Source organism: Podarcis filfolensis (genome assembly GCF_964270895.1).
Source record: "Podarcis filfolensis genome assembly, chromosome: 11".
In the NCBI taxonomy this organism is placed as follows: domain Eukaryota; kingdom Metazoa; phylum Chordata; class Lepidosauria; order Squamata; family Lacertidae; genus Podarcis; species Podarcis filfolensis.
The window spans coordinates 50,729,821-50,751,958 of record NC_139613.1 but is presented as its reverse complement, the minus strand read 5'-3'; the positions used below and the strand labels follow the sequence as shown (position 1 = coordinate 50,751,958).

General features: G+C 39.9%; 1 protein-coding gene and 2 long non-coding RNA genes across 6 annotated transcripts in view; 1 reads left to right on the top strand and 2 right to left on the bottom strand.

The window, feature by feature from the left end:
* Positions 1–1,797: 1,797 nt before the first annotated feature.
* On the bottom strand, positions 1,798–6,467 carry LOC310745142. The gene is made up of 3 exons (XR_014539979.1): positions 5,261–6,467; positions 2,968–3,118; positions 1,798–2,386 (listed from the first exon to the last, which is right to left on the bottom strand). It is a non-coding gene; the product is annotated as an uncharacterized lncRNA (long non-coding RNA).
* On the top strand, positions 6,467–13,936 carry LOC310745056. The gene is made up of 2 exons (XR_014539870.1): positions 6,467–10,268; positions 10,311–13,936. It is a non-coding gene; the product is annotated as an uncharacterized lncRNA (long non-coding RNA).
* The window catches only part of AUH (AU RNA binding methylglutaconyl-CoA hydratase), a 31,868-nt gene continuing 20,372 nt past the window's right edge, over positions 10,643–22,138 (bottom strand). For 3 of the 4 annotated variants that reach the window (XM_083577116.1, XM_083577117.1, XM_083577118.1), the window contains 4 exons: positions 21,037–21,224; positions 17,885–17,935; positions 15,502–15,549; positions 10,643–14,083 (listed from right to left, as the gene is read on the bottom strand). In XM_083577116.1, the coding sequence (XP_083433242.1) occupies positions 14,006–14,083; positions 15,502–15,549; positions 17,885–17,935; positions 21,037–21,224 (365 nt within the window). In that variant the 3' untranslated portion in view covers positions 10,643–14,005. Of the gene's footprint in view, positions 14,084–15,501; positions 15,550–17,884; positions 17,936–20,489; positions 20,641–21,036; positions 21,225–22,138 lie in introns of all 4 variants that reach the window. The other variant, XR_014539821.1, reaches the window with a different exon arrangement.

The window sequence follows — 22,138 nt, the reverse complement described above, 5'->3', positions numbered from 1 at the left end:
GTTTGCGCAGCATCATATGCAGAAACGAAGCTTTCCTTCATCTTGATTTCTGAGTTTTCCAGTTTTGCCATCTGGGCATAGACCATCAGCTTAGTTTGCCATTCCTTTCTGGTACGGACTCTTTCTTAGCACCCGATTGGCTGTTGTCGCATACATAAAAAGTCTCTTCTGCTCCTTTGGAACCTATGATTCCTAATAAAAAAACTTCTGTGGTTTTTTTTGGACAAAGGTTATTTTAAGCATTTTTTTTTATTTCATTACATATCATCTCCCAGAAAGCTTTTGTTACCTTACAAGTCCACCACATATGATAAAAGGTACCTTCTTTTTCTTTACATTTCCAGCAAATATTTGTACTTGTCCTGTGCATTTTTTGCCAACTTAGTAGGGGTCAAATACCACTGGTACATCATTTTCATAGTTTTTTCCCCAATGCACAATATGTCGTAAATTTTAAATCTGTTTTCCATAGCCTTTCCCAATCTATCATCTGCATATTATGTCCCAAATCCTCTGCCCAGTGTATCATTACCGACTTGATCTGTTCATCTAGAGCAGCGGTTCTCAACCTGTGGGTCGCCAGATGTTGTTGGACTACAACTCCCATCATCCCTGAGCTCTGGCCTTGCTAGCTAGGGGTGATGGGAGTTGTAGTTCAACAACATCTGGGGACCCACAGGTTGAGAAAGGCTGATCTAGAGCTTCGTCTGTCAGTTTGGCTTCCCACTCAGGATCACGTGGCTAGTTCTGGCATTAAGATTTCCAGTAGACCAAGAGTGGTTGCTGGGACCCAATGGCAAAGGGCAGCACGTATTGCATTGTCCACTATGTGCCTGTCTTTCTTCCATATTATATAGAACAGAAGGGGCAGGCAGAAAAATGCTTGGGTCCTTGTCTTTTTTGCTGTCAACTTTGGAAACTGTGTGCTTAAGAAAGATGCCACCGTTCCCAACCAAATCATGTATACGGCTCAGTTCCCTTTCTCCTTTCCTCGCTACAGGCACAAATAACGAGTGGAATAAATCTGCAAAGCAGCAGGACTCTAGCACTGTGAAGTACTTTCTGTCGTACTATTGTCCCCATAGTTATTAGGAGCAATGAAGTGCCATTACAAAGACAGCAGTTCTGCAATCCGTACATGACCTGTTTGGATTTCAGTAAGGCATCAGTATAAACAAGCCATAAGCCAGGCTGCCGATTGCAAAGGCCTTTAATACTCCGAGAGATCTCGAATATCCCAATATTTATTTGCTGCTTTAGAAGGCAAGAATTCCAAACGGCGAGCAAGACTAGACACTTTGGGTTAAGGTCCAACTATAACACATCTCCGTGTTTTCATTATAAGCTGTGCACCAAATAAGGGCTCTTTTCTCTGACAGCGAAGGGGGAGCATGAGGATACAACCTGCTCAGTGTGAGAGCCAAGATTGCTGGTTCCTGGGATTACAGCAAATCATTCTCTCTCTCTCTCTCTCTCTCTCTCTCTCTCTCTCTCTCTCTCTCTCTCTTGTGTGTGTGTGTCTTCCAGCATTTGAACTTGCAGTGATGAAAATTAACCTTTCTAATTTTCTGCATGATAAATTAGTGGCACATCAATTCCAGGCTAAGTATTGTGCAGATGCAATGGATGGAATGCTCATTAAACAGATATTACTAATGACTGTAAGGCACCAGTGCAGATGCCCTAGGACATGAAGGGCACACATTTAAAACACTTGATGAGCAATTTTCTTCACTGATCTCCCCTAACTACTGGCTGAATAGCTGTGGAAGGATGTTTAGAACCAGGGTAGGGGGGGCTCACTGACTGCAGGAATGGATGATCCCCTATTTTGATGGGAGACTTTGAGGAGTTAGTACAATCAGACATGCAGTAGAGAGCAGCATGAATTAAATCCACCCTCGTGTTTATATTGCAGCCCCTCTGCACCATTCCTAGCCTAGGTCTAGCTGGAATTTGCCCCACCTTTGGCCCATGTAACCCAATATTCTGTACACTGACTGGCAGCAGCTGTCTAGTTTTTCTGGCAGGAGTCTCTCCCAGCATTACCCAGAAATAACAAGAATTGAAGTTCGGACTTTCTGCATGTGAAACAGATGCTCTGCCACTCAGCTACTGCTTCACCCAATGGCAGTTAAGTATTAAATGGTATTCTTATCTTTACATGTAATAAAAACGTAAGAATGTCATCACGCTGCAGTTAGTTTGACCATAGACAGGTGGCACTGTGAGATACAGCATGATGATACGTGGTGGAAGGGTAGCCCAGGCTTTGTTGGTTCCTCCATTTGCCTGGGATTCAGATAATTAGGTCAGATGGAAATACCAGCCAACTTTCTCCTCATTGGCCAGCTTTCTTTGTCACCAGCTATGATGAAGCATTGACCTAGAAGAAAGCAGCACAGGAAGAATTGATGGCCAACCAGCTGACCTGATAATCTGCCACCACTACCACTTAAGAAGGCAAGTCAGCCCACATAAGATGGCAAAGGGGACACATCCTTTAAGAGAGGTCGGCAACCTAAGGCCCATGGGCCAGAAGCAGCCCATGAGGGCTGCTTAACCAGCCCATGAGCTGCCCCCAAACTGAGTCACCCCGTGCGCTGTGCTAAACCGGTGCAGCGCAGCAACTCTCTCCCGCAGCTCCGGAAATCGCTTCTGCACATGCCCAGATGCCGGAAATCGCATATGAGCATGTCCGTGGCACAGAAAATAGCTTCTGTGTAGGCACGATTTTCAGTGTCTGGGCACACACAGACACGATTTTCAGCGTTGTGCTGCGTCAGTCTGGCCCATGGAGGATCTCCACGGGAGTGATCCAGGCCATGCTGACCCCTGCCTTAATATAACACGTCCATTTAGGTACCTAATAGATAATCCGCTGAATTTGTCATCAAACACTCTGAGAACTGCTCAACACTTTTACCAAAAGAGGGAGTAAAGGATTTTCAAAGGTCTACAATTTACTTTGCTTCGGCTTTCATAGCTGCATGCCTGAAAATCTGTTGCATCCATCTTCAAGATGTCGGTTTCAGGCCATTCAGACTTTGAAGTCTAATTCACGTCGCTGCTCCTCGACATTAACCAGAGTGCTGACCTCATCAAGATGACAGAGAGCCTTTACAAGACAGATGGCAATTTGTTGACGCTTAACGCTTAAAAATGGACTCCATTACAAAGGCACTTTATTTAAAGAAACTATCTAAAGAAAGAAAACACAAGTACTCATAGAAAACGTAAATTGCTGACAGATTTGTTTTCAACTCCAGAAAGAAATGTGCTGACAGTGGGGTTTTGCAGAGTACAGTAACTTCCAACTTTTTTTAAATTCTTTTAAATAATGAGACAAAAATAGTAACGAGGGGGTGTTTCGGGTTTTGTTTTCTAATTACCATCTGCTTCTACTCATAAAATCATGCTCAGAAGAATGGACTCCATACATTGAAGAGCAATAAAAGACTGATAAGTATCTTTCCTCACCAGTAAGTCGCAACGTACTCAACTTCTATAGGTCATCCGAAAATATCAGCTGCAAGGTCATTAAGATCTGAAATCCTGTTGAGTTTTGGAGTAAAGACTGAGAGGACTGGTGTTTAATGACAATGGGACTGCTTCCTACAAGGAGAGATCCTTAATATCATTCAGGTCTACATTTTCCTCCATCTCTTATCCTATGCATGCTTTAGAAGCCCTAAATGGTGTTGCTTCTCAACAGGTTAGGAACTTACTGTCATTAAGGACTGAGTCTGCATCCACATACTAATTCCTATACCCACATTTCTTCGGAAGTCCAAAAGGGAGCTCCTACTGTCGCAGCCACTATCACTGCCTTTACTACTGAAATTTACTAATTAAAGTGGCAGACAGGCAAAAAAGCCTTTGGATCAAATCTACTGGAAATGTTTCTTGTTTGATCGCTACAGAAATGGATGGGCGTTTACACACAAACTTGTAGAAGACAGCATCCACCAACTGTACCCATTTCATGGGATAACTGGAAAACTAATACTTGGCTTTCTTTTGCTTTTTGATTTATGCTCTCTTTGAAAATGTTTCCAATCAACTGCCCACATAATTCAGATTTGTGTTTGTGCTATACAGCAAACTCCAAAACAGCTCAAAGCCCCTTTTGAGGAGGCAGCGATCCTGATGCTCACTGCACAAACACAAGCGGGGAGGCAGAGTGTTGCACTGGTTTAGTGTGCTGGGCAAGGAAGACCCAGGTTTGAATACCAACTCAACCACGAAGTTCTTGGCAATGACCTTTTGTCAGTCACTGTCTCTCAGCCCAACCTACATCACAGGGTTGTTTTGAGGGTAAAATGAGGAGGGGGCAGGGAACAGTGTTCACCGCCTTGAGCTCCTCAGATGAAAGGTGGGATGTAACTAAACCATCAGTAGTACATTTATCTCTTGATGACTCTCAACTGCAAGTGGAATAATCTCCGAATAAACGCATTGCACGTGACTTGAGAGAATGAAATGGGAGAGCCTATAAGCTGTGTGAAAGAACACTGAAAGGACCTTGGAGAACAGACCATGGAGAGCTGTTGCATATCATATGACATGAAAGTTCCAAAAGCCTACGGAAAAATCTCAAATGCAAAATCCACTTCTTTTTAACAATTATCATAAAATAGGGGTGTTATTTCAGTATGGATTCAATGGACAGAAACAGAATTGTTGGATTATTGCAATAACAGTGTGAACGTAAGAGACCTCCTCCATCGGGCCAAATATCCATTATATTAGAAATTATATTAGAAGCCCCCTCTTCTAATAAAGGCCAGCCAGAAGCCCAGTAGTGATGTATTTTCCCAGTAGTGATGTATGGAAGTGAGAGCTGGACCCTCAAGAAGGCTGATTGCCGAAGAATTGATGCTTTTGAATTATACTACTGGAGGAGACTCTTGAGACTCCCATGGACTGCAAGAAGATCAAGCCTATCCATTCTTAAGGAAATCAGCCCTGAGTGCTCACTGGAAGGACAGATCATGAAGCTGAGGCTCCAATACTTTGGCCACCTCATGAGAAGAGAAGACTCCCTGGAAAAGACCCTGATGTTGGGAAAGATGGAGGGCACAAGGAAAAGGGGACAACAGAGGACGAGATGGTTGGATAGTGTTCTCGAAGCTACCAGCATGAGTTTGACTAAACTGCGGGAGGCAGGAGTGCCTGGTGTGCTCTGGTCCATGGGGTCACGAAGAGTCGGACACGACTCAATGACTAAACAACAACAACAGAAGCCCATAAGCGGTACCTGAATGCAACAGCACTCTCTTTGCTTGTGATTCCCAAGAGCCGGTAATTCAGTGTTGAGATTATGTAAAAGTTAAAAGTCTCCACAGTCACATCCTGCGAGCCGACAACCGCAAAACCACAAAGGAATGAGCACACAAACTGTTCCTTCTCTCCTCTCCTTTTGTCCTGAAGACAAAATGTAATGAACCGGTTGCTAAAGAAACCTGATCAAATTGTGACACGTTGTTTTGAAACCCTGAGAGGAGTTCATCTGAAACCTCAACATAGCCAGTGGCCTCTTATCTGCATACTATTCCAGGAAGAAAGGCATGACATTTCGTCATCGCAGCTGAAAGCCTAGCTGGCTCCGCACGTAGATTCAAGGCAAATAAGGAGCACTGATACGATTGCGGTAACAGAATCTCCTTCCTTTCCACTGGCTGCTGTTACTACACTGGAATGGAGGAAAAGACATTGCTCAAGTTCCCGAGAACACACTCCAAGTCAATGTTTAGCTTTTTATTTGCTTTTGGCTGAGCTGATCCTGCGGAATGGAACACATGAGGTAATATGGTAGCATTCCTAAACCCCCTCTCCCAGCAGAATATGGAGGTCAGATCCTGCAGCTCTTCCTCAAGTCGTTTACCTTTTCACAAACGGCTGCACTAATTCCGATGGACAACCCACATGACTATGTATTACTCATTCTAGTGAGAGTTGCTGCAGCAGATCATTTTCCAGACCAGACAAACACAGGGCTGGAAAGTGTATAGAACAACCTCTTTTAGGTTAAAAGCAGTACTGTATTCTGAAGAGATGTGAAGGATGCCCATCGAATTGGGTGATCAGCTAAGAAGCATGCAGCTTCCTCCTCTGCTAATAGATTGTGCTAACCAACACAATCTATATACAGTATTTTCCCAAGATTCAAACACTGTTATCTTCTATTTCCATGTTGCTATTATATGAAATTTGAAGCTACTTGCTCTGCAGTATAAATAAAATCATTTTACATGAGACTTCAGTAGTGGTGCCAGCAGTATTTCTACTTCATAGAATCAAAGAGTTGGAAGAGACCCCAAGGCTCATTTAGTCCAACCGACTCTCAACACACGGTCCCCCATTCAAGTTGAAACCATACCAGAACCTGCTTAGCTTTGCAAATGCGCTGGCAATTTTATTACTGCACCATTCAGGAACTGTACTCATAGCAGAACCTGTTGATAGTACAGTGGTACCTCGGGTTACAGACGCTTCAGGTTACAGACTCCGCTAACCCAGAAATAATACCTCGGGTTAAGAACTTTGCTTCAGGATGAGAACAGAAATTGTGCTCCGGCAGCACGGTGGCAGCAGGAGGCCCCATTAGCTAAAGTGGTGCTTCAGGTTAAGAACAGTTTCAGGTTAAGAATGGACCTCCGGAACGAATTAAGTACATAACTAGAGGTAACACTGTATAGAAGCTTTTCTGATGGTATAGAAACTTTTCCGAAATCTGATTTTACACTATGGCATGTAAAGGGGGCGGGATTGTTCATTCCAACACAATACTTTAGCAAATGTCAGATGGTTTCTGGCAAAAGTTCAGCAAACTTACCATTTCCATTTCCAATCAGGATTTATTTATGAATTAATCTTGCTCAGCTTATGATTGAGAACAACCAAATTGCTCTTTTTAAAAATCAGATACTTTTGAGCATGCAGGGTCTGTTCTTCAGTGTATTCAAAAGTTTTTGCTTTTCTTTCACATTATCAAGGGCCAAATCTAGTAAAAAACACACAGCCTTTGACCAGTTTTGACCAATGCTTGTATGTACTTGTCCCAATCTAAAAAGTGATTATTGACACTGAATATATATGAGCCACTTTTACTTCTAAGTTTGGCAGTAGAATAATAAAAATCTGACTTGTTGGGAGAAAATTGATAACATTTGCAGAACCAAGGAAATGCTGTTTTCAACATTTTTTTTTTAAAGCATGTGTGTCACTTTGACCCCTAAAAATAAATCATCTCTGCTCTTTCCTGAAATGGGTTACCCTATTTTCACCTCTGAAGCTGAAAACAGTTTTTAATCACGTACACTACCAAGTGAAAAGTGTTTGGCTATTCCTGAAACATGAGTCTGAAGTTGTCTGAGCCTTCCATATTTATGTGAGTTATGTCACAAAGTTAATCATTCCCAGGATACAAACATTCAAGCTAATGAAAAACTTCTTGTGCAAGCAGTTGTTAATCAGGAGCATAATATTGCATAATGCTTTCTAAAACGTGTTATGTGATCAGAGTACATGGCTGCATAATATATATATAAAAGTGTGTTGACCTTTCCCAAGACAGAACTGGAAACATGTGATGTGCTGCTCTTGCCAACTGTTGCTTATTGACAGTAATTAAGCTTGATGATATGAAGGAGAAACTTGTCTTCTTTTCAAGTCTTACAAAGGAGCTTTGAAGTTCTTACTTTCTGCCATAGTAAACATAAAACCGTGGCCAAGTTGGCTTGGCTGTATTACTGTTGTCCATTAGGAATGTCTCCCATTAAAGCTGGAATCAAATATGCAGTTCAAGTGGTTCCTGGCATTTGTGTGTGAGAAAACACATGCATTTTTACAAGAGCGCTCGATGAGCCAAACGAGTATAAAGGTCAGAGGAACAAATGCCGCCAAAGGAATGCATGGGACATCAAATCTCAGCACATAACAATGGCATCTGAAGGTCTTGAGCAATAACGTGAGTGAGAAGCTCTTACTTAATCTCCTACCAGGATTACCGAAAAGAACATTTGCGAAACCTTTCAGACAAGCATGCTATAATTATAAGAAATATAAAGGCTTTTTTTCCCCTGCAGAAGACAACTCTGCACAAACACCTGAGGAGACATGGCCCAATTAGAAAGCAAAGAAAGCCATTTTTTTTCCAAAACGTCAGTGAACAATCTCAAAACCAACACAGCAGTAGTTCGGCAGTTCTCAAACTCCCCCCTTCTCCTCCCCACCGCAGACCACTTGAAAATTGCTAAGGGTCTTTGCAGACCACTTAATGATTTTTCTGCCTGTTTTAACAACTGGAATGCACTGTGCTAGATGTCGTAAGATTTTAATTGTATTTTAATTGGTTATCTTATGTCTTATACATTGTATCTGATTGTGTCATAGTTGGAATTCCATAGAATTCGAGTTGTAATACAAGGCACAAAAGAACAAAAGGAATAAAAAATGCAATTTTAAATCAATGTGAATACTCTTTAACTACAAATTCACAGACATGCCGTGGACTACCTGCACAAAGCTAAGAAATATGCAGAAATCTGAATGATTGATTGACATACTTTTACGGCCTATGCCTATTGCCACAAGACTGTACCAGTTTGTTTTTATGAACAGTTGATATCAGGGGCACAGTTACCTAAACCCGTCCCATTGGAATGGATAGACACACACACTTATGGTTCGACTGCAAACTGTATACACCAAGTTTTCACACACATATACCAGAATGCTGAGGCACATTCAGCACAATGAGCCTCCAAGCCAATATTGGTAAGTTAAAGTGTTTGGTCACAGAAAAGAGCACAGATATACTGGGCGTAATGGAAACTTGGTGGAATGGAGACAACCAGTGGGACATTGTTCTCTCTGGACACAAACTCTAAAGGGGGGAACAGGGAAGGGAATATTAAGAGGTGGTGTTACTCTGCACATCAAAGAGAACATATTAACTGAGGAGGTGATATCGGGCATGAGTAATTTAGTACGGAGGAACTACTGTGGTCTCCCTGACCAAAAGGCTCAAGGTGATCTTGGAATAAGGAATTAATTAAATTGCAGCATCTCACAGCGATTCTGCAAAATATGTACCAGGTACAGTATTGGCCCGAATATAAGCCACACCCACAAATAAGCTGCACCTTCAAAAGTCGGGGGGGGGGGCGGACAGAAAAAAGGACGATACCTGAATATAAGCCACTCCCTTAAAATTGGGTTACAGGCTGCGGTTGGTAGAATTGTAACTCCAAGCCAATTTAAGCCTTTGATTTTGCAAGCCCACAAAAGTTACTGTACAATCGCTAAAATTACAAATCGCTATTTAATTGCTACAATTCCGCAGGCACTCACACCCATAAATGGCAAATGAACAGTCTCAAGCTCGCAAATCAGCAAGAAAACATTTTTTGTTCTGTTTTACCGTATGCCTGCTTCAGCAGGGATATCGTAAAAGCCACTTTTTGTAAGGTCACGAATTTAAGCCACACTTTAACTTTTCACGGTCGGAATTTGGAAAAAAAAAGTGCCCCCCCACATCTTTCTGTCCTGTCTGTTGTGTTTGTGTGTCTGTTATCAAGTGTGAGTTTGTGATCTGCTGGGGTGAAGTATTATATACAGTCAAACCTCGGTTGTCGAACGTAATCCGTTCCGGAAGACTGTTTGGCTTCCGAAACGTTTGACAACCAAGGCGCAGCTTCTGATTGGTTGCAAGAGCTTCTTGCACTCAAGCGGAAGCCATGTTGGACATTCGGGTTCCAAAAAGATATTAGAAAACCGGAGCATTTACTTCTGGGTTTTCGGCATTCGGGAGCAGAAACATACGATAACGGAAGTGTTCGGGACCCAAAGTTTGACTGTAATGATCTGAGAACATGTGAATATGTGCATTAAGGGGAATGGTTACAGGACTGTGACTTCATGTTGTAACTTGAAGAAACTTATAAACAGAAAAAAAGAAGAGTTAGTGGTTAACAACCCATGTGCAGATTCTACTTGAGACTATTTATTTCAATGGGGGATTTTAGAATGCACTATGAAATTATGTATTATGGGAATATTCACTTTAAGGCAGTGGTGTCCAAACGTTTTTCAAAGAGGGCCAGATTTGATGAAGTGAAGGTCCGTGAGGGCCGACCAAGGGGCCAACCAAAATTGTTGACCTTTTTTAGGATTGAAATTGTTCAGCTTTTTATTATTTTACCCCATAGTTGTTCAGCTTTTTCTAAGATTGAAGTTGTTGAGCTTTCTTTAGGGTTGAAACTGTTGAGCTTTTTTGAGGACTGATGTTATGAAGGTTTTTTTAGGATTTTACCCCACAAAATAGCTTCAACTCAAAGATTCAGCTATAGGAGCACAAGTAACTTCTGTTTCTGCAAAGGAATTGCCACTCTCCCCCATCCCATTTAACCTCCACCTCTGAAATTGTCTCAAGATCAGTGTCTGCAAATGTGCGAGAAAAGAATCAGTACCAAGCGCATTCTATTCATAGAACAGGATCACTGGATCTGAAGTACCATTTATAAACATGATTTTCATGCCAATAGGCTAATCACACCTATTATTCACGGTGAATGAGATACGAAAATAAAGGGAGATATACACAAATTACTACTGTCTGATGTGCACAGGCAAAAGATGAGAAGACAGAAATAAAATTTAATAAATACAATGACCTGGAAACACTGAAATCCAGTAGCTGAAAAAGAAAGCAGGTAACGTGTTCTTATGACGAAAAGCACCTCCTCCAATTTTAGAGTTTTATGAAAAAGGTTGCTAGCAATGCTACGAATAAAACAATATGAATGTGATTTGATAGAATATCATCCCCTTTAATATAATATGAATTTTCTGTGTGGTTCTTCCTCTGAAATTAGTTTCAGTAAGTACTACAATCTTTTTATACTCAGCAACAATCAGAATTAACAAAGGCAACAAGCAAATACAAAGAAATGGACAGGAGGTAGTTAAATACCGGAAAAAGGTAATTTCCCCTGAGAAAAATAAATGTAATGGACAAATAATTTCCTTATATTAAAATCAGTAATAATTAAAAACACAAGTGTTCTGACAATGCCCAAAAGTTTCACTTTATCTAGTCAGTATTTTGACATCCTACCAGTAATCTTGATAAAATAAGCAGAGACATTCCACACAGAATTTATATTATTTCTGCATCAATTAGACAGGCTCAGTCTCACTTAAGTGAATGGACTTAAGTGTGCATAACTGAGTGCAGGATCATATTAAATTACAACTTGCACATTAAGAATAGCATTTCAAATTTTTTAGAGACAAAACAAAATATGGAGCTTTGTTTAACTGTCAGGAACTGCTCTAGTTTTTACTTTAAAAACTATAACGCATGAAATGATCTTCCTAGCAGATTTATCAGCCAGCAAAATGATAAACCCACTGTACCATATATAATCAATGTTCATATAGCTATATAGTTGAAGGTTAATTTTAATGAGCTCTTGCATTTCATATTGATCAGCTTTTACCACCATACAGCTAAAATGTAACCACATGCATGCCATGTTACTCTAACAGCAGACAATGCCACATGATAAGTTTCTTTGAAATACTTGAAGTCATATTAATAAATTAAATCTTATTCTAGAATGTAAGAATTACACAACGGGGGCAGTAGTAGTCTCACTCCAAAGGCTTAGCATTCAACTTTGGGTATCAGCCAAACAGTTTTAAACCAATGCTCGGAGGCAGTGGTTTAACTGACCTGGTTACAAAGGATAAAACTGAATCCAGAGCAAGTTCTCTTTAACTGTTCCGAATAAGATTAGCAGCATAAAGTGCCCATGGGTTGTATTTCCCTCCTTGGGAAGCAGGTGTTACTCAGGAGCAGCTTTTATCGCCATTATCTGTCTACGAATGCTACACCCCTTCCTGCAGAGAGGGATTTTGACGCACCAATCTGTGCTGTCATAACCTTTAGAGCAGTCTACTGTAATGGACTTTATGTGTGGTTGGATGTCTTGTACGTTCATCTAGCACAAAACGTCACTAACGGCTCCTGTTGCATACAGGGCGGCAGGAACACAATTCATCCTATTCTACAGCAACTGCACTGGCTGTTAGCTTCCTGGCTCAATTCAAGCAGTGAGTTATTCCCCTTGAAATCTTCAATGCCCTGGGACGCATATTCTTTGAATACAAATTCTCCTCATGTTAACCCAGTTCTATATACAGTCTCTAAGTCAGACCCTGCTCTAAATACCCCCCCCATGCTCCCAAGATTAGGGAACAACTCTTCTGAAGAGATCTGAAGTGCTATAGTTCTTACAGCTTTTCAGAGAGGACACAAAATTGACCTGCTCCAAAGAGATGTTGAGCAGGCATTTCTAGTTCTGTGCCTGCTGCTATTGAGTACCTTTTAAAAAGGATGTCATTAGCTGAGACTTTTTATTAGCAGAAGCACTGTTTACGAAGTGAGATACAAACAGTCCACGCTGAACCTGAAGTTCTAAATATATTTGAACTTAGGCATCTTCCTATTTAGGGTGCTAGGTGTTACATTATTATAAGACGGTCTTTAGCAGGTTTCTAATATATATTTGTAGATAAATGTTTCACCACCAGTTACTTTCAGATGCGGAGCCACTTTGGAAATAGCAGAGATCAAATATGGCAGCCCTTTCGTATTTGGACTTTTCCGTGTCATGTGTGAGAATGCATATAGCGATGTTTCTGTGGGTTTTTATGACAAGGAATACATTTGTAAACATTAAATAGGGTTTAATGATATACATTTTTAAAGGAAACGTTTCGAATGAATATGCCATTCCTGTCCAATTCTCATATTTACCAAATAGTGCGGGTCCTGATTATCTCAGGAAATGGGCCAACCTTCCCACCAGTTATTGGACATGAATAAGTTTAAAAATTAATGATTTGCAATGCGTCTATTCTGAGTAGGACTTAGTTGAACAGAACCCCAAATGTAGAAATGATTTCTACAATGCTGCAAAAGAACTGCTTTTCACAATTTTCATTTTCCCCTTAGCTTATTTCATGTAGAACATCAATTGAAATGTGCTTCCACATGACACTTAGCTATTACCCTAAGCAAACCTTCTGGTGACAACTTTAGAGTAGACATGTTTACTATCAAGCTATAATGGTGGTTATGGTTTTTGTGTTTGTATAAGACAGTCCTTACCTTACAAATATTTTAACATTATTCTATGAGGCTCTTTATTCTACATTGACAATATGCATGCATGCACACTACTTGCCAAAAAGTAGCTCCAAGGTCCATTTGGCATCAGGCGTGAAAATACCACAATTCATGACCTATGTCGTGTTGCACTCAAATAGCTCTGAGAGGAAATCTAAGTTCAGTCTATTTTATTATTAAAATTGGTTTAAAGCTGAACTTTAGCACAATGGTATTAACATAGCAAATCACCCTTTTACAACTGTGCAACACCACAATAAAGTTTCCAAATGGATTTCATATACCAACAGACTATATGAACAGCTGATCACCCAGTTGCTTTGCCTCATCAATTCAGCTAACTCTAATTTATACATTCAAGTAGAGAACAAGAATGGTATTTTTGATCTAAAGAAAGTTTCATTTAGAAACTTTATGCAGTCCATTTCACATGTTTGGGTGTGCAGAATTTTATTTTTTTGTTTCAACAGCAGAAGACTTGTACATCTGATGTTCTCTTCAGCTTTGTCTGCATTAGGCATTCAATATATTTATCTGATAAGGAATGCAATTCAAATATATGGAATAAAGTGCTGTATAACTCAATGACCTCGTAAATACACACAGAAGTTTTGAGAAATTGTTAAGGGTAAATATGCATCTGAATACATTATAGATCAAAGTATGGGTGGTTAACATTTACTTTCCTGGTTGCAATATTCCAGGTTCTGAGGCAAAAAAAAAACACAGCTGAAAAGTCTTTCCTGTAGTATGTGTATTTCATTTGTTTTTCTAAAGGCGTATGTGCTGCTGTTGTTGTTTTTTCTATTCTCCCTTGTAGCGAGGGGGTCTTTTTTCTTTAAAAGCAAGAAGACCTTCAATTCTGTCTTTTGTTGGAATAGTCTAGAATGAACAAAAATCATTCTCAGTGCCCACATTTAAAGTTAAGTCTCATTTTCACGCACCTTCACCCTCTAGAGCTGTCACGTTCAATTCATAATATACATACAGAAAGCTAAGGAAACCTGCAGCTGTTATAAATCAATCACAATTCTCTGTAGTCACTCTTTTGCTGATTTAAACCAGTGGAAGGGCTAGCACATTGAGAGCAGCTTCCAACATTAAGATTATCCTGATGAAGGAACATGTAAACACTTATTTTGCCATAAGCATGAGGGCTGAGAAATGGCTTCCTAAATCAGGTACCTGCTGCAAAGTTAAGAACTTTCATGCCGCACCTGACTGTGAAATTTCCCAGGCTTGACACAGAATGAGTTTACCTAAAAGAAGCTGATTTTGGCTCAACAAGCAAAAGTTAACCTCATTACTGAGCTCAGTTTAGGGGTAAATCTGCATGCATAGTGAAGGTGACAATGCCAGACTGCTGTGGAATGGAAGAACTCTAGCGAAGAAGCTCCAGCTCATGGATAAGTAAGCCTGAATGTATATTCTAGGGGTGCGCTCTGGCCAAAAAATTCAGATCTGTATCTGTCACTTTGTGCTCGGTCTATATTCCCAGTCGCTCTGTGCTCTGTCTGATTCAAGTCATATTTTACATATGAAGCACCTTCTTCATTGAGATAAAAGTTCTGTTTCCCACCATGGAGAACAAAAAAAACCTATGACATTTCCCCCTTCTGACAGATGTGGGTGGAATTTGCAGGCACTCCAGAATAGATTAAACCTGCCAAATGCATCAAATTTCATGGTGCGAGAGTAGGGCTCTTGTGCCTTTGACCAGAAAGAAATTCAACTATTTTAAGTTTATTCTAGTACAGAATACACTCTGTACATACACTCTGTCAGACAGCTTGCTACTTGTGTGTCACTCTTATTTTTGGCCTCCACCCCACCTGCAAGACAGAATAAAAGCTGTCCATGCAAATTTGGTGGATGCAGCAGAGGTCCAATCTAATTTCTAGGCCCAGAAAATCCTGGTGACCATGCTAGTTGGGGAAGTAGGGTGTCCAGCAACATTTGAGGTGCACCATGTTGCCCAACCCAGCTTTAGTAACTTATGGGAATATTTACCATTCGTTTTAACAGGGAGACACTAAGTGTGTGATGCATCCATTCAGCATAATGAATAAACAATGCATCTATTATTCTCACAAAAATATTGAATGCTTGACAGGTATTTCCAGATCTGAATTAACAAACATTAGCACTATCAATGGTAAAAGTAAGCTTTATATTAGGCCTATGATAATGAAAATGCAAGTCACTACTTACATTTAGAAATGGAGAAATACTTACAATCTTTGACACAGGTGGTTTTTTTTCCGTTTTGGGGTTTTTTTGCATAAATTTGAGGTACATACCTGGGCATAACAAGCTTCCTCAATTGCTAAGCCAGTTAGCAGGTCCACCTATGAAACCGATACATGAAAAAGATTTTTACACCATAATGACTGCTGGAGACATTTAAAAAACGAATTCTCAGAAAAAAGTAACAAAAGTAACTCTCTTGAGAAACATTTCTACAGTATCTTAGGTCCAAATTTCATGTTTACATACAACGAGTTTGCACATACCAGGCTTTGGCATATTTGATCATCATTGCAGGGTGACATTTTCCTTCAGCATTTTACTATGTTGAAATGGCACAAGTGGATATGGAAAATGGGCTAATTTTAGTGGAAGCTAAACATTTGATCCTGCGTTCTGGTTATTTTGATGATCCTACATTATGTCTACTACATCCAATTTGGAGGTAAAATTGGTAAATTCAGTATTATTTTACAAAAACAGAAATCGTATTAAAAAAAGCCCAGTGCCTGTCCAAGTCGTGGCAAGAGCGCATGGAATCTCAGGCACCCACACAGGGTCTGTGTCCCTTTGGAGAATGGAAGACACGACAGAGACGGTCGTGCTTTAAGAAATACGGTTTAATCCACATATTTACATCTTCAGTCTGCATGGAGGGGGTCCAGATCTTACATGGCCCAAAACATTGCCAGCAGTCCTTCCTTCTCCCTCGCCAAGATGGATCTCCTCCTTCTTCCCAATAGCCCCTTGCCCTCTGCCAGAGCAGTTACCCTGGCAACCTTTCAAATCTCCAGTCTCTGGTCACACCTTGTCTTGTAAATGACTCAAAATGGTTCTCTTAACAGCCCTAGTTTGACTAGGTTACCCAGGAATTCCTTTGCAGCTTATATTCTCTCTTCATATTACAAATAGTTCCAAATCCTAGCATTTATTAATTTTAGAGTTTAGGGGGACACCCCCCCCCCGTTCTATAAATAAGGCCACCAGGCGTCCCAGTTTCCCGGGGACAGTCCCCAGATTTACAGTTTTCTCAGCATTCACATGTACGGAGCGAACAATAAGTGTCTCCAGATTCATTGAAAGAAAACTGGTAACCTTACTATAACAATATAATGAAAACCTGAGCCCAGCAGTCCAGTGTTTATGAGCAGGTACCGCACAAAGGTAAGTGAAAGACAGTGAAACGTAATGCAACAAGAAGCAGTCTCCATTTAGACCCAGGGATATTTAAAAAGCAGTTAAGGAAATCAATTTGAGGGCTTGGGTTTCAAGAAAATCTTACAAATAACTGTGCTGAGCACATAAAAGTGTGTTTGTGCACCACAACATGATATCCCAAAAGCCTTTGGAATAGAGTTCTTTTCATAGGTACCTTTATTTTAGATTTATTAAAAACTACTTTCTGTGAAAGGTAAGATAATGCTGCTACTTGCTGTTAATTCTTTTAATTTTTTATAATAGTTTTTATTAAATTGTCAGTTTTACATTTCCAAACAAACATTTTACAAACTTTTAAAAATCCAATGACTTCCCTTCTTCTCTTCCCTTGGTTCGTTTTACATATGATACATTGCTGCATATTTTACTATAACCATTCAAAATCAGTTTCCCACTTTTACAGCCATCAAAAATTATTTACTCTGTTGAATTTATCTTAGTGCTGCCAGAGTTTTCAGCTGTATAGTTATTTTCCATATATTCAATAAACGCTTCCCAGTCTTCTTTAAATGTATGTTCTTCTTGCCCTCTTATTCTATATGTTAAGTCTGCAAGTTCTGCATATTCCGTCAACTTAAGTTGCCAATCCTCTTTAGTTGGGACCGCGCTCACTTTCCATTTGGGGGTAACAAAACACGAGCCACAGTTGTTGCATACATAAATAACCTTTTCTGACACCCAGGGATTTCAGTCTGGGTTATCCCCAACAAAAAGGACTCTGGTTAAAACTGAAGGCTGAAGATAGCTGCATGTCAAAATTTGCCGCCAATCCCCAGGGTATGTGTGTGCAGGTCAAAATTAAAGTTGCTGCGAAGGTGGGCAGTGAGGAAGTGCCAAAACCTTCCATTCCAATGGATGTCAGAGCCATTAAGCAACGCCCGCCAAAGAAAAATGATGGGAGAAGCAGTTTCAAAGGAAATGTTTGGCATACTTCCCTACCACTAATGCACTTGAAACAATTTCCCTACATCTGCTTTAACCAACATCAGATTGGGCTTCTGTCACATCTACTTTACCCCGTAATATAACTATAAGATTCCAGAGTTTGCTTTTCCCCCATTTCATTCTGTGTCATGTCTCTATTGCAAGCATGAGAGATCATCTTGCTTTTTATTTCTCTGGAAGCTGTTCTGGAAGCCTTTTTTTGCTGAAGAGCTGGGTAACATAAATGTTTTAAATAACTAAACTGAAATAGCAGGCACGAACATGTTCTCTTACCTCCATTCCTTGATTGATGGCCAGTTTTGCAACTCTCATTGCTACTGGTCCCTAAAATTAAAAATATATTCAATTTAAGTTTTCCACATACAAAGGAGGATTTGTAATAAAAGAAAAATAGCTTAATGGCTCACTTTAGCATTCTCAGAATCTGACAGTAGTATTGATTACTGTGAGAAGAGCCAGATTTTCACTACTCTGCTAGACGTTTGGGAAAACACCACAGAACACAAGCACATTTGAGGGTAAGTGTTTGGGACCTCATAATTTTGGCATCCTGAGCAAAACAGTTCTAAGTACTGGTTGTGTCTGCTGTTCAAGGAAGTGCTTTTTATATCTCATGCCAGAGCACTGTATGAGGAAAATCAAACTAAATCCAAATATGATTTTCTGCCTGAAGGATAGTTTACACAAGCTCTTGAAAACTAAGAGCTGTAAGAACTGCTATCAAACATACCAATTTAACATTGCACAAACTCTTCCATTAGTGTTTCCACAACCATTATAATATATATAGCTTAACACTCCTTCAGTAGTATTTGAAAACTGGCCTAGAGGTTGGCAATTGGATGGGACTGCACTCTCTTTGAAAAATCAAGTTCAGTGGTACTTCGGTTCTCGAATTTAATCTGTTCTGGGAGTCCATTCGACTCCCTAAAAGGTTCGAAAACCAAGGCGTGGCTTCTGATTGGCTGCAGGAGCTTCCTGCACTCAATTGGAAGCTTCAGACGCCACATCGGATGTTCGGCTTCCGAAAAACGTTCACAGACCGGAACACTCACTTCTGGATTTGTGGCATTCAGGAGCCAATTTGTTCGGGAGCCAAGCCGTTCAACTACCAAGGTACCACTGTACTCAGCTTCAGAGTTCTTGGTGGATTGCTGGTGACTGCAAATGCCTTTTATTAGCTTGGGATATGACTCTAGAAAAGGGGGAGGACTTTGCCTCAAATACTCATGCCCAGCTTACCTCCAAACATGACTACTGTATTGTGCTTTATGTGCTTTAAATACACTTCCTTTGGTATAGAATGCAGCCAGCTGAAGGCTTTGCAAGGCAAAGTGTTTGGTTCACTGGTTACCTGTTCACTTTGGAGGTCAATTTCATGTATTGGCATTGTTGGTCAAATACCTGATTGGCACCTGATAACCTGCCTGTCATCACTGCAAATTAGATCAGCAGGCACAAGAGACAGGACCTTTTGTATGGTGGCCCAGTATCTGTGGAATTCCTACCAGATGCTTTATGTTTGGCTCCTTCCCTATTTAAATGGACTCCAAAGGCTTTTCAATTTTGACGTGTGTTTAGATAGGGCAGGAAAGTAAGTTGCTGCTGTTAAAGTGTTTAATTGGTTTAATCTGGATTGTTAAACTGGACTAGTCTGTATTTTATGCTGCTAGTTAAGCTCAAACACATACTGTTTTGTATTTGAATTGCTTTTATCATACAGCTTGTGAGTTCTGAGGCTATTTACTCTGAAAAGTGGCATAAATATCCTGAAATTTAAAAAAAGGAAGTGAAAGTTTATTTAGTTTTAAAACTACACACTCTACCAGCTCATAAATTACAAGTGTATTAATCATTTCTATTATCTTGTAACTATCTTTCTTATTCTGGTTACATTTAGTGCATAACATTCTATGAATCTCAAACGTCATTCTCACATAATTTCCCCCAATGTGTTCTTTCCATACATGATCTGAGCGATTCTTTGATCAAGTGGGCATGTTCCATGCCGTAACCTCCTATTTTCAGTTACTTTCAGCATTCATAATACCTTAGCATGGTGCACTGCATGCCTTTTTAGATTGCACAAGTTTGCCGCGATAGCAAAGTTTCATTAAACACTATCAGACAGGAAGGAGCATAAAGCAAGCCACAGATTTTGAAATTACTTCCTACAACCAGCATTAGCTGGACTCAAGTGTAACTGCTTGTCTCAGTGGGACAAAAGCAGTTAGATGTACTCATTACAGATCCAGGTTATTCTACAAATGCTTTTGAGCACACTGGTTGATTAATACAGTTGGACAAATACAGCAAACAATGGCTTGGTTTGCACATCATGGTAAGCCAAACTATGGTCTATCGCAACACACAAACTTACAGGCTCCCAGGGAGAAGCTTGCAGCCACTTTGCTCATCCAATTTTTACTTCCATGACACGCTGAGTGGTTTGGTTTAGCATGCTGTTTTTAACCTCGGCTTGTGGTTAAGCTCTCTCTTCGCCAACCACAAGCTATAGATCAAAACAGGTTACGACCGAATTGGACAAACAGAAGAAACTAGGAAATGTCGGTATACTATCAAATGAACCCTTTACTTTGCTTTCAGTATTGGCAAAGCATTACTAAGGTGACGTAAAGAGCAACTACCATTATTTGAATTGTGAATGGGATGTATCTGGTGGAAAACAACTGGTAGATATAGCAAAATTGATAACGCAGAGGAATCTTTAAATGTGCTCTCTTGAGTCATGTAAATTATAGAAGAATTTTCAACCACAATGCCATTCTGTACAGCAAGACCAGAAAGTAACGAAATAGACAATTCATTATAAATATGTATAAAATACAATTTTTAAAGAATATGTAAAGCTACATACCTAAACACATTTACATGCATGCAAATCCCATCAGTTAATGGAATTTGCTTGTGTTTAGAATTTGAGCCTCCAATTACAAAGTGCCTGTTCAATACTTTTTGTTCATGCAGAGAATCTGTAGATTTTAGTTTGGAAAACTGAATAGGAAATTCTAGAGACAAAGAAATAACAAAAAAGTGCCATAGTGAGAATTCTACTGACAGCCTCATAGAAACAAACACGGCTAGGCATGGATAACATGCATGGAAGGTTTAAACATAACAGTAATCTTTAAAATTTAGCCTTAAACTTTGTAAAAGTTACAACAAACAAAAATACATATGGATTTAAAAGACAGGTATAATAATGGCAGAAGGAGGAAATGCTTAAGAAAGTTCTCAAGTAGTACCATGAGGAACTGATAAATTTGGGCTTCTATTTCTTTAAGAATTATGGTATTTAATTATAGTTTGTAGCAATCACGTGTTTAGCTTTTCCCCAGTTCTTTTCTCCACTCCACTTCAATGAAAATTGCTCATTTAAACAACTCTCTCAATTTGGATTGTACCTGAGGTAAAAATTCTTTTGCCAGAGCTAACGCCTTTCTATATGCAGCATCTCCTGCATCATTCTGTTCCACGGCGTGACCGACTAATCCTATCGATTTTGCTTCTTCACCATCAACTACACGTGCAGAAAAGATAAGTTCTTTTGCCAAAGATACTCCAATTGTGCGTGGTAGCCTTTGCGTCCCTCCTGTGGTTTAGGAAAAACAAGAGAGGAAGTGGAAACATTGATTCTGCAGTAATTTAGCTTAACCAAGTATTGCCACTAACAAACATTTATACCTCACACCGGCCACTATAAGGGTTATCAGAATAGCTTACAATAATTAAAAGGAACCCAGCTACACATTACACTCAACTGGCCAAACGTCATCCGTCCACTTTCACCAGCCAACAGGTACCTGCTCTCAGATTTCCAAAAATACTTAAAATATACACAAATCTGTGAAACTGGTGCAGCTTGCAGTCTAGACTATTGTTACCTATACAGGAACAAGAAGTTGAAAATCATGTTGTTCTGTCAAAATGGTAAATGAGCCTTTATATTACTGGAAACAAAATATATTTGCAATGGAAGGAGGCCTACCTAGAACGGTATGCATAATAGTTCTTGAAATTTCCAAGGGGAGGAATTTTAAGTACAGAAATCATTGGTGATGTTGCAGGTCATTTGAACCTGGTTCAAAGCAAACTTCACAGGTTCAGAAGACCTGCCTCATGGCCTGAGTACACACAGGATATGCTTGATCTCTTCAAGGATTCTGTCTATGCTCTCGATCTGAACAAACGAAGGAGTATCCAACAAAATGGGCAAGATGCCCCTATGAACCAGAAGCAAATCAGCATTCAAAGAGAAGCTCAAGCCAATGGAATCTTGAGCCACAAAATCTCCTAGCCTCATTCTTGAATCTCTCTATATGTGTGGAATGGCAATGCCCAGCGCTTCTATCAGGTCACAACTACCCAGCAACCAACATCCTAGCACAGATTTTTTTTTATTTTTTTTTTAAAGCAAACGAAATACAAAGACACTGATGTGGTATCAGAATAAATCTCTATGGATTAATTCACCTATTCACTTTTAATACAATAAGCAGCCATCTC